The 12,288-nt window shown below is 41.5% G+C and overlaps 1 protein-coding gene across 1 annotated transcript in view; it reads right to left on the bottom strand.

The window, feature by feature from the left end:
* The window catches only part of SCN10A (sodium voltage-gated channel alpha subunit 10), a 111,535-nt gene that overhangs the window by 59,501 nt on the left and 39,746 nt on the right, over positions 1–12,288 (bottom strand). The window contains exons 5-7 of the mRNA XM_088831687.1: positions 4,722–4,850; positions 2,570–2,661; positions 150–371 (exon numbers count right to left, since the gene is read on the bottom strand). Coding sequence (XP_088687813.1) covers positions 150–371; positions 2,570–2,661; positions 4,722–4,850 — 443 coding nt within the window. The remainder of the gene's footprint in view (positions 1–149; positions 372–2,569; positions 2,662–4,721; positions 4,851–12,288) is intronic.

Below are 12,288 nucleotides of genomic sequence, written 5' to 3'. Positions count from 1 at the left end.
TCATTTCCTTGTAAAAGGGACATTGGACAACCGAGAATGGGGGGCCCCAAAGTAAAACACAACTCATGAGAAGCATTTTGCAGGAAAGAGGAATCAAAATATATGTCTGCACAGGTGTGCAGAGGTGTCACACTCCCCACCAATCAGACCTTGGTCCCCATGGCAGTAATTCCACTCCCGTTTCTCGTGAGAGGAGTAATTGGCTGTCTCATTGACAACTGTGCAGTTCTTGACACATTTGTTCTTGAGGTTGCCCTTGAAGAGCTGCAGGCCCACCAGGGCAAAGACACTCAGGCAGAAGACCGTAAGAATGGTCACATCAGCCAGCTTCTTCACGGAGTGGATCAGGGCCCCCACGATGACCTTCAGCCCTGTGGGAAGATGAGAGTGATACTTCCACGTGGATGACGTGGCACACACAGAGCACACACATGTGCCTGGCATGCTTGCATCTTAGCCTTCCTACCCTTTTATTACACACAGGTGTGAGATATTTTACAAACTCTAGGGCAGTTTCAAGCCCAGTTCCTCATCTGAACCTTGCCATAAGCCTGAGAGTCAGATAGGAAGAGAATATCGTCCAATTGTAAAGATGAGGCAACTGAGACCCAGACTATGCATTATTAAAATCTTCTTAAAGTGAATAAATTCCAGACAGTAGCAATTTTATGAAAAAATAATTATTGAGTATCTGCTGTGCTCCAGGTACTAGGCCTAGCATGAGGCTGCCAATTTCACTCCAGTCATTTGGTATCTTTTATTCGGTCCTTATCTCAGTCCTGGGAGGCAGCTTGAGGCTTGGGGACATAGGCACATTGGTGTGTGTGCGAGAGAGAGAAAGGAGGAGGAGAAGAAGAAGAAAAGAAGAGAGGAGGAAGAAGAGGAAGAGGAGGAAAAGGAAAGAGGAGGAGGTGGAAGAAAAGGAAGAGGAAGGAAGAAATGGAGGGAGGGAGGGAGAGATGCAAGGGAGATAGAACAAGACAGAGACACAAAGACGCAGGGATGGACTCAGCAATACAGTGAGGCCAGAGTCACTGAGGAAGAAACAGAATCCGAGCAGTACCGCGGGCAGCGGAGACGGGGCCCCTGCTTGTTTCAGGAAGGGCGATTTTTTGCTCTGGCAAAGGAAATCACCTTCTTTGGAAAAGCAGATTTTTAAGCAACAGAAAGAGCTCTAAGCAGAGAAGCAAGCTGTGATCTAACCGTGCCTTCTCTTTTTGGTCAACAAATAATCCACTGAGCACCCTCTGCCCTGCTTGGTTCCCTCTCAGGAGCCAAGCAATGGTTAAGGCACTGGCCTGTTGTGGGCCTGTCTGACGAGTGAGGGGAAACTCTCTAGCGTTTTTGAGTAGGTGGGCACACAGAGAAACGGTCCATCACAGAAGCCTGTGGGTGGCAGTAGGGTCGGGTTGGGGGGGGAGTTGAGGAAGATGGGAAGGACCAGGGAGCCTCCTTGAGGAAGTCAGAGCCTGGCAGAACCCTGAGGATGCGTATGAGTTGAGTGAAGAGGAGAAGGGACTTTCCTAACAGAGGAGCAGTGTGGCCTGGGGCTGAGTGATGAGCAAAAGCTATGAGTATCTGTGGAACCACAGGAAGATTCTGGAGGTGGGTACAGGAGAGAGATGAGGCAGGAGGGGAGTCTCCATAGGCCAGGTGTTGTATACAAAACTCAGGGTCCTCCTGGCTGAGTAGGTGAGAGAGTTACTAAGGGGGAGAACTGACTACTTATTGCTATGATTTTCTTCATGATTTTCTTCATTCAGTGGAAGTTGGCAAAAACTTTCCAGTCACTTCCTGCAGAGCCAGACGCAGAACTGTGGAAAGGGACTTCTACTCTGGCGTAAGTATCTGTTTCCAGGTGAGGGCAGGGGTTTTTGGGTGAGGGAGGGGAGACAACCCATTAGGCCACAAGGGGGAAGCCTTGAGTCCCATCTCAAGGCCATTACCTGGTCTCAGGCTTCACCATCCCCTCCATCAACCCAGAGGGGGTTGAAAAGTATCATGTGGCAACAGAGATCTTGGAGGCCCAATAAGATTAGCCCTGGGGGACTATTTCCATTTCTGAATTGTCTGTAATCAAGAACTGTCTAATTATTTTCTCTTCTGTGGGTCCAAAGGCAGGGCTGAGGCTCAAATGTTCAGATTCAAGAAAATGGGGAAGACAATCACCAGAGCCTAGGACTGCCTTTTCCCTTCTTCTCTGTTTCCAAGCTTACATTTTGGTTACAAGTATAAATGAAAATCTGACTGGGGGCTTGCCTGAATCCCACAATGAGAAAGTAAAACAAGGACCTGACCTTTTTGTCCTTTATGGACACCATGAGTTACCCTGGACAGAGCGCTGGCTAAGAATCAGGACATGAGGTTTCCAGGTCACAACTGCCTCTAGTGATGAGGATCTGGGATTATGTTTTATACTTTCTGGGCCTCAGTTTCTTTGTCTCTTAAATGAGGACAATAGTACATGTTCTGGCAATTTATAGGGCTCTTGTGAAAATCAAAGTGGAATGTTAGGCTGTGGAAACCAACATAAGCTCTATGAGTAAATGTGCTGGTTAAAGTCACTCACCCGGGATCACAGACACGGTTTTTAAAGCTCTAAGGACTCTGAACGTCCGCAGGCCTGAGATCCCTCGGAGATCTGTCACTTCACCAGCATAGCTGTAGGACCAGAAATCAGTCAGCATCTCTGCATGAAGAGGGTCTTGGGAATTTATGCAGCATAAATAAGGACAATTTTGGGCAACATGAGCTTAAGAAGGACCCAGAACAGCCACTGAGAATCTACTGGCACTTGCATCCATAGACTGACATGAACCCTGATTTAATTATGGCAATATTTTTCAGAGTGGCTGCTTTGAGAAGATGCAAGAATTTCTCTGGTGGCTCAGTGGCAAAGTATCCGCCTGCAATGCAGGACACCTGGGTTCAATCCCTGAGTCAGGAAGATTCCCTGGAGAAGGAAATGGCAGCCCACTCCAGTATTCTTATCTGGGAAATCCCATGGACAGAGGAGCCTGGCGGGCTACAGTCCATGGGATAACAAGAGTTGGACATGACTTAGCAACTAAACCACTACCACACCATTGTGATCTAGAAGATTCTGTGTACTACCCATGCAGATGGTTGTGGCCAACCCATCTCCTTGGGCACTGGTACCTCAGGGAAAGATCTTCATGTTCAGGAGGTACAACCACTTTGACAGGCCAGTTATCAGCTCAGATTTAAGGTCTCCAACTTCTCCCTGGGGGTATGGGACTAACCCTGGAAAATGACTCCCAAAGCAAGAGTCTTTGGCAAAGAGACCCTGGGCCACACAGTCCCAAATGAGGAAGCTGAAAAGAGATAAGGATAACACCCCTAGAATGGCAGCCTGTTTCACTTCAGTCGGTCAGTCATGTCCGACTCTTTGTGACCTCATGGACTGCAGCACACCAGGCCTCCCTGTCCATCACCAACTCCCAGAGTTTACTCAAACTCATTTCCATTGAGTCGGTGATGCCATCCAACCATCTCATCCTCTGTCATCTCCTTCTCCTCCTGCCTTCAATCTTTCCCAGCAAATGAGTCACTTTTCAAATGAGTCACTTCTTCGCATCAGGTGGCCAAAGTGTTGGAGTTTCAGCTTCAGCATCAGTCCTTTCAATGAATATTCAGGACTGATTTCCTTTAGGATTGACTGGTTGGATCTCCTTGCAGTTAAAGGGACTTTCAAGAGTCCTCTCAACACCACAGTTCAAAGGCATCAATTATTCATCCCTCAGCTTTCTTTATAGTCCAACTCTCACATCCATACATGACTACTGGAAAAACCGTAGCTTTGACTAGATGGACCTCTGTTGGCAAAGTAATGTCTCTGCTTTTTAATATGCTGTCTAGGTTTGTCATAGCTTTTCTTCCAAGGAGCAAAAATTAAAAGTGTCTTTTAATTTCATGGCTCCAATCACCATCTGTAGTGCTTTTGGAGCCCCCCCAAAACAAGTCTGTCACTGTTTCCATTGTTTCCCCATCTATTTATGATGAAGTGATGGGACCAGATGCCACGATCTTCAGTTTTTTGAATGTTGAGTTTTAAGCCAGCTTTTTCACTCTCCTCTTTCACTTTCATCAAGAGTCTCTTCAGTTCCTCTTTGCTTTCTGCCATAAGGGTGGTGTCATCTGCGTGTCTGAGATTATTGATATTTCTCTTGGCAATCTTGATTCCAGCTTGTGCTTCATCCAGCCCAGCACTTCACATGATGTACTCTGCAAATAAGTTAAATAAGCAGGATGACAATATACAGCCTTGACGTACTCCTTTTCCTATTTGGAACCAGTCTGTTGTTCCATATCCAGTTCTAACTGTTGCTTCTTGACCTGCATACAGGTTTCTCAGGAGGCAGGTAAGGTGGTCTGATATTCTCATCTCTTAAAGAATTTTCCACAGTTTGTTAAAGTATCTGCCTGCAATGAGGGAGACCCGGGTTTGATCCCTGAGTTGGGAAGATCCCCTGGAGAAGGAAATGGCAACCCACTCCAGTACTCTTGCCTGGAAAATCCCATAGACAGAGGAGCCTGGGAGGCTGCAGTCCATGGGGTCGCAAAGAGTTGGACAGGACTGAGAGACTTCACTTTCACTTTCACACGGTCAAAGGCTTTGGCATAATCAATAAAGCAGAAGTAGATGTTTTTCTGGACACACCTATAATGTCATACACAGATCAATATGGAGAAATACTCACGCCAGAGTGATGACACTAAAATCCAGCCAGTTCCAAGGATCTCTGAGGTAAGTGAACTCATTTAGACAAAATCCTCTTGCCAGTATCTTTATCAAGGCTTCAAAGGTATAAATGACAGTAAAGACATACCTGGGAGGGAAGGTGGAAAGGGAGTATTAACTCCACTTTGGAGAGAGCTCAAAGGGAGAGTGGTTGTGATTGTTCCAAAGGAGAACGTGCAAAGAGCTTCACCAAGGTGGGGAAGGAGAAGAGGGGAAGGTAGGGAGATGAGACGCAGATGGAGGAACTCAGAGGAATCACAGAGATGGGTGGGGTGGGGAGGGATGTGAGTGGCTGGGATGACCAGCAGCCTCTGCTGCTCGGAAGGTAGGCAGAGGGCAACGGCACGCAACCACCACAGGGTTCCAAACAAAGTTCCTCCTGTTCCAAGAGGTTCCTCAAGGCTCCCCGCCCTGAGGGAAGCTGGCAGTTCCTCCCTCAACTTTTTGACTGAAAATATGGAAGAGGGGGGAGATCTGACTACATCTCCCCTCACCAGACTTCTCTGCTTCCCACTGTCTTTTCTTCTCATGCCATGCTTGGCCTGCTGGCATTTCTGGCCTCAGGGATCCTGGTCTGTTTACTATCTAAAGCAGTATAACTAGGTGTCATGGAAGAGAAAAGCATCTGAATTCATACACATTTTCTCAGGAGATGGATCCTGTTAGAGGAAGTCATCTCAAAAGAGCCTTTTTATTCTCTTGGACACATTTTGGGTTTGGATTTGAAGAGAAGGCTCTGAAGCTGAGGTTGAGAGTTGGGGAGTGTTTCTCTAGTGTTCAGAATGCCTTACTCACTGACAGCAGTGGTTCTCAGACTCCAGCACAGATCTGACCGACCCCATGGAAAGCTTGTTCAAGCATAGATTTCTGGGCTGTCAGCCCAGAGTTTCTGATTCGGTAAGTCTGGGGTAGAGCCCAAGAATTTGCATTTCTAACAAGTTCCCAGCTGAGCCTAATGCTGCTGGCCTGAGGAACTACCCTTTGAGAACTACTGCCCAAAGGGACATAAATGCATGCATAAATCACACCTAATTTTGGATACACTACATTTTTAAAAATTATAAGATTCTAAATGTAAACACTGGTATGAAAAATGAAAAGACTTTTGATTGAATATGGCAGATTGAACATGTATTTACCTCCAACCTTTTGGAAATTCTTCTTAAATGATAGTAAAAGGAACTTTTAAAAACGTATACATTCTCTAGGGCAATGATAATGGAGAACACAACAGCATTTTGGAAATTAATAGTGAAGATGGATGAATGGTAACTTACAGAGCAGACCCCAGAAAGCTGGAAGCGGGGAGTTCCCAGAAGCAAGCCAACCCAGATAGCAGAACTGCTTAGGACTTAGGGATGCTAAATGTCTCTGAAAGTGGAGCCCAGGGAGACTGTGGCAAGCGGGTCTGTAAAAAGAGCTTGAAAGTCTTTATTAAGAAGCAATTGGGCTTTCTAAATACCACCCCACACCACCCATTCGGGGAGGAACTGCCTCCTCTGATCTGGAAATAGACCTTCTGAATAAGAGGGAGAGAGCTGCATCCTGACACAGGGGTATGAAAGAAAAATTTACATATGTACTAAAAGGCAGACAACCCTGCCACCCACCCACTTCTTCCCCTCAGTAAGTTCCTAGAAGCTTGGCAGTCAGGTTAACAGCTCAGGAAGATGCTGCACTTTTAATATATTCAGGCAGCCAGTGAACATCAGGAATCTGAAGGATACTTCTAACACTAAAGACTAAAGGAATGAAACAGGAAAGAAAAAGAAAAAGAGAGAATGCAGACAGAAGTAGATTTAGGAAATATCCCCATCATTAATATTTTTAGAGAGTTAGGAGATGAGAAGATAGTGGGTACAAATAGAAGGCTACAAACTAGAACATTCAAAAGACAAAAGCGAACACTTGAAAGCAAAAATATGATAGCAAAATTAAAACATTAATAGAAGGGCTAGAAATAAAGTTGAAATCTCACAAAAAGTGGAACAAAAAGAAATAAATAAGAGGTGATTAAAAATATGAAAATTAGAGAATTAGACCAATAGGTACAATGTCTGATTAATGGGAGATCCGAAAAGAAACAGGGAAGGAAATACACAGGAGAAAATTATCAAAGAAATAATATAAGAAAATTTCCCTAAACTGAAGGATTTAGTCAGTTAAAATATCCATGAGTGTTTAGGAAAATGAATGAAAAATGTTCATGTCAAGGCACAACATCACAAAATTTGAGAACATTTTACACAAACAGAAGAGCCTAACTTTTTCTGAGGGAGTGAAAATCAGAGGTCACATACAAAGGACTGAGAATCAAAATAGTGCCAGATTTCTTCATAGCAAAAATTGGAGGTTATAAGACAATGGAACAATGCCTTTAAATTTTTGAGGAAAATAATTTCTAATATAGAATTGCTTCTCCAGCTAAACTGTTTAGATGAGGGTAGAATAAAGATATGCCAAGTCTCAGAAAATTTATTTCCCACCAACCCATCTAAAAAAGTTCCTAGATGATGTGTCCCACCAAAACAAGGAAGTAACCAATAAAGAGGAGGATATGGGATGCAGGGAAGTGACAAATGGAATCCAAAAGAGGATGGAGAAAGAAAAATCTCCGGAAAAGATCTGTTCATCACATTAAGGGAACATCTAGATCAAATTGAAGCAGCAGTTGAGGGACTCTAAGAGGGATTTTCCCAAGAAAAACGGAAATTGATGGATAATCTGATACATTCAAGTAATCTTAAGCAATAATTAAACCTCTGGAGAGAACTTTGGGTACAAATTAGTGATAAATATATAGAAAACTGAGCAAAGGAAGAAATGAAGTCCTTATTAACTCCAGAGAAAGCAATATATATATAACCAAAATATACTGCATGATACAGCTGTGAGAAGTATTTGCTTAGCAATACTATTCTATAATCATATATATAGTCAGGCAGTGTACATATTGTCTGATTATCTAACCAGAAATTACAGCTATAATGGGAAGAGGAGAGACAGAAAGAGAAAATAAGTGTTTATATGTGGACCTAATCCCTTTCTTTTCTACAACAGAAAGCCAACAGATAATATCTAATGTGGAAAAATTTGTTAAAAATAGTAGTCTGTGTATGTTATTAGAGAATGAGAGGTATCAAAGAAAGCAGTAGAAAAAAAACACAACAGAGTGGTTGCCTCTGAAAATGCAGATTAGGCGTGAGGAGATGAGAAATGTGAAATTGCTGTTTTTGTTTGCATCTTTATGGAGCTATGTGACCTTTTAAACCATGTATCTGTGTATCTTAACTAAAAGTAAAAATCTGATTAAAAAGTGAATAGCAGTAATGTTTTTTTCCTATCTGTGAGAGGAGAAATGCTGTTTGAAATCATTCATGAAGAAATCTATATCTGGCTGGGGAGCTGCTTGAGCTGTCAGCTGCCATAGCTTGTTGGGTTTCCCCCTGCTCTTTATGTTTTCTAAATTAGAAAATCTTAACTCAGAATTATAGGTTGTTGGGAAGCTTTGACAGATTATTTCTGGCCTTTCAGATCAAATGCAGATCTAGAAATTATGGAGATTGTTCTCTCTAAAGACTATTTTCAGAGTTTCACCAGAGGACAAGAGCCCCGGCTTAGTGCCACTGCAAGCTAGGTAAAAGGTCTCAGCTGGAGAGACAGCAGCTGATGGAGTCACATCCTCTCTCTGGTGACATTAGCCTCACAAGGTATTTTTGCATGTTCAGATGCAGCATTTGGATGTGATTTTTAATATTCAAAGACATACCTTAAGTGTTTTTCCTGATGAGTGAAGAAAATGATTGGTACTGGGAAAATGTCGAACTCTCAGCCACTGAGCTGTTTGTACCACTGTTCAGTTTTAAGAAGTTGTGGTCTAGTGTTTACTAAGACTCACTGCTGAGACAGTTCCTTGTTACATGATACTGCTAAAAGATTTAATTAAGTTATTAAAAAGGACACTCTAGGTTAGTTTCTAAGGCTTATCTCAGTAACCAATCTTCAGATAAAGGTTGGATGCTCCATAATGTACAACCAGGAGATTAACACCAGACTATAATCATTTAATGAATGAAGTCAGGTGACTTGGGGTATACCAGGCTTTATCTAATGAAAGTTCTTGACATAATTCTTATTTTACTAATAACTGCTGCTGCTGCTGCTAAGTCACTTCAGTCGTGTCCGACTCTGTGTGACCCCATAGACGGAAGCCCACCAGGCTCCCCCATCCCTGGGATTCTCCAGCTATGGCTATATTATTTTCTATGTCACTTGTTTCACTGAGCCTGTGATATAATGCTGAACTGACAGTTCCATATGAGATCAATAATTGTAATAATGTGACTCTGGGTATGGGAAAAAGCAACAAGAGGAAATATCTTCCTGGACCAGGAGGCTAGTAAGACAGTGGTCCAGAGACTTTTGCTACTTGCAAGGCCTGGTCCAATTTTAGCACACTGAGTGGCCCATCGCTTCCCTAGATCTGGGAATGAGCCTTCCCAGCACCGCGGGACACAATGGCCATGAAATGGTGTCACATGGTCAGACATGTGGCTATGAAGGGACCCTGCTGACTGGAAGTTGGTACTTGCCAGCTGCCTCTACAAAGATTACATCATGACCATTGCAAGCTGCTGACCTTCAACACCCCCTGAAAGAAGTTCAGGATGAAAATCAGGAATGAGGCACTCTGTGCTCTGAAAAAAAAAAAAAAACTGGCAGAACAGGCCTTCAGATAGTTAGATCTTTTCAGAAAAAGGTTTTATGAGTTCCGATTCTTGCATTTTCTCATACCTAGAAAAACACTGACGTCATTAATGGTGAAATCTGCTTTGGCTACTAAAAAAAAAATTTTTTTTTTACAATTAAAAGTCAAAATATAGTAGCTATGGTTCAGATATCCTGGGAAATAACTATTTCCCAGATATCCTGAAAAATGATATTATGGGTGTGATTTCAGATTAGATGCTGTGACCTAATGTAGAACTTAATGCTCCTGTAATGCATTTTTGCTTCTGTACTTTGCTTGCTGCTCGTAAAACCAAAATTACTCCATTTTAAGATATGGTTGTTTTTAAGTAAAGATTCCTAAAATTGGTTTTGAAAAAAAAAAAAAAGTTGTGATATTTAGTCATTTAAAAATTCTGGTATTTAGACCCTGAAGTCAAAGATCCAGACTATTCAACATCCTAAACATATTCCTGAGACATGCCATGCATAGCCACAGAAATATTCATTTTAAAAGATTTGATTTCTTATTAGAAAACACTGCAAAACCTTTTTTTATTGTTGTTGTTTGCCAGTCAGAGCAATTCAGTGTGCAAAAGTATCCTGTACTCACTTTTTGTTTCAGTCCTATTGGCTGAGGAGACATATACTAAGTGACCACAGTCAGTTTATAATCACAACTTCCATGATGTCCCTCAACAGCAAATCAGGGTCTGAAGGCATGCAATAGACAGACCTCCACTGTTTTCACCAATAAGTGCCATATTGCATTTGGAAGCAACATCTTCCATTGGTATACTGATGCCTTTCCTTGCTGCTCATGTAGCTAGAGCTTCTTTAATATCAATTTACCTATCTTTTCTTTTCATTGTGGTAAAATACATATAATAAAAAACTTACTACTTTAAATAACCATTTTAAGTATACAATTCAGCAGCATTAAATACATTCATAAAATTGTGCAAACATCACCAAGTATATCCAGCTCTAAAACTTTTTCATCATCTCAAACAGAAACTCATTAGGCAACTCCCCATTTCTCCTTCCCCTGCTCCCTGACAACCACTATTCTACCTTCCCTGTCTCCATAAATTTGCCTATTGTAGGTACCTCGTATAAGAGGAATCATCAATACAATACTGGTCCTTTTTCGTAGCTGGCAAATTTAACTTAGCATAGTATTTTAAAGCTTCATCCATGTTGTGTCAAATATCAGAATCTCATTCATTTTTAAGGCTGAATAATATTTCACCATATATACACACCACGTTTTGTTTACCATTTATTTCTTGGACATTTGTCCGTTTATCTGTTGATGGGACATTTGGAAACCACCTTTCAAGTATTGTGAATAATGCTGCTATGAACGTTGGTGTAGGAGTTAATGTACTTTTTAAAGTCTATTTCATAATTGACAAACTAAGTTTAATTAAACCAGAAATCTCTACTTTTAAAATCAGCCTCATGATAAATAGGACAAAAAGTTATCGAATACTTCTCTCTCACATATATGGTGAATCTATATTGACAACTAATTTATTCAATCATTTTACTCAACTATGAAGTACAGTGTCTGCTTGTTTACATACATAACAGTCATCGATTTTTAAATGCCAGTCACATTATAAGAAATCCAATAGCTCTGATAAAGGAATTCTACTGATTATTTCTTGCTTTCTTTCCAACTACAATATTTGTTATTTTTGAAGCTGGTTTTATATCTTATCAGCAAAGGTATAGTATAATTGTGCTTATTTTTACTATGAAGGCAAATGATGACTCTATTGTTTTTATATCTTTCAACCTTTAACATGGAATTTTGACAGTTTTGTACTGGAAATCCTTTTTTTGGCATTTGTACTAGAGACAGTCAGTTGGTTTAAAAGCGAGGTAGATAAATTAGAATATAGTAAGGAAGTTTTGGAAGTCTTCTAGTACTATTTGATAAAATGTTAAGAGATAATAAATTAGGTATTAGAACAAAGGGGCTTCCCTGGTGGCTCAGACAGTAAAGAATCTGCCTGCAATGCAGGAGATCTAAGTCTGATCCCTGGGTTGGGAAGATCCCCTGGAGAAGGAAATGGCAACCCACTCCAGTATTCTTGCCTAGAGAATTCCAGGGACAGAGGAGCCTGGGGGGCTACAGTCCATGGGTCGCAAAGAGTTGGACACAACTGAGCGACTAATACATACACACTTGACCAAAAGGATCATTGATCCAATAAAATTTATTTATCATTATTCATTGTCATCTCCCTGTTTCCTTATTTATTTTTATCTGCTTTTGTGCGATTATCCACATTGATTGTCCACTTATGACATACATATTCAAGCTTTTTGCTTTGACGAAGTCTATTTATTCCTTTAGGATTTATTTTTCTATTTTTGTCACTATTTTATTTCTGCAAACCACTTTTACAATGATAGGTCGTTCTTTGAATTGTGATACTATGCAATGGTAATGATGACAAATGCAAGTTTAACAAGAGTAAACAACAAATATATAATGTCATCAGTTCAGTTCAGTTCAATCACTCAGTCGTGTCTGACTCTTTGCGACCCCATGAATCACAGAACGCCAGGCCTCCATCACCAACTCCAGGAGTTCACTCAAACTCATGTCCATCAAGTCAGTGATGCCATCCAGCCATCTCATTCTCTGTCGTCCCCTTCTCCTCCTGCCCCCAATCCCTCCCAGCATCAGAGTCTTTTCCAGTGAGTCAACTCTTCGCATGAGGTGGCCAAAGTATTGGAGTTTCAGCTTTAGCATCAGTCCTTCCAATGAACAGGACAATAAA

The sequence above is a fragment of the Moschus berezovskii genome, chromosome 24, assembly GCF_049115385.1.
Source record: "Moschus berezovskii isolate FMDL1 chromosome 24, NW_MosBer_1.0, whole genome shotgun sequence".
Classification (NCBI taxonomy): domain Eukaryota; kingdom Metazoa; phylum Chordata; class Mammalia; order Artiodactyla; family Moschidae; genus Moschus; species Moschus berezovskii.
Note: the sequence above shows the minus strand (reverse complement) of the source record. Positions and strands in the feature narration are given on the sequence as shown.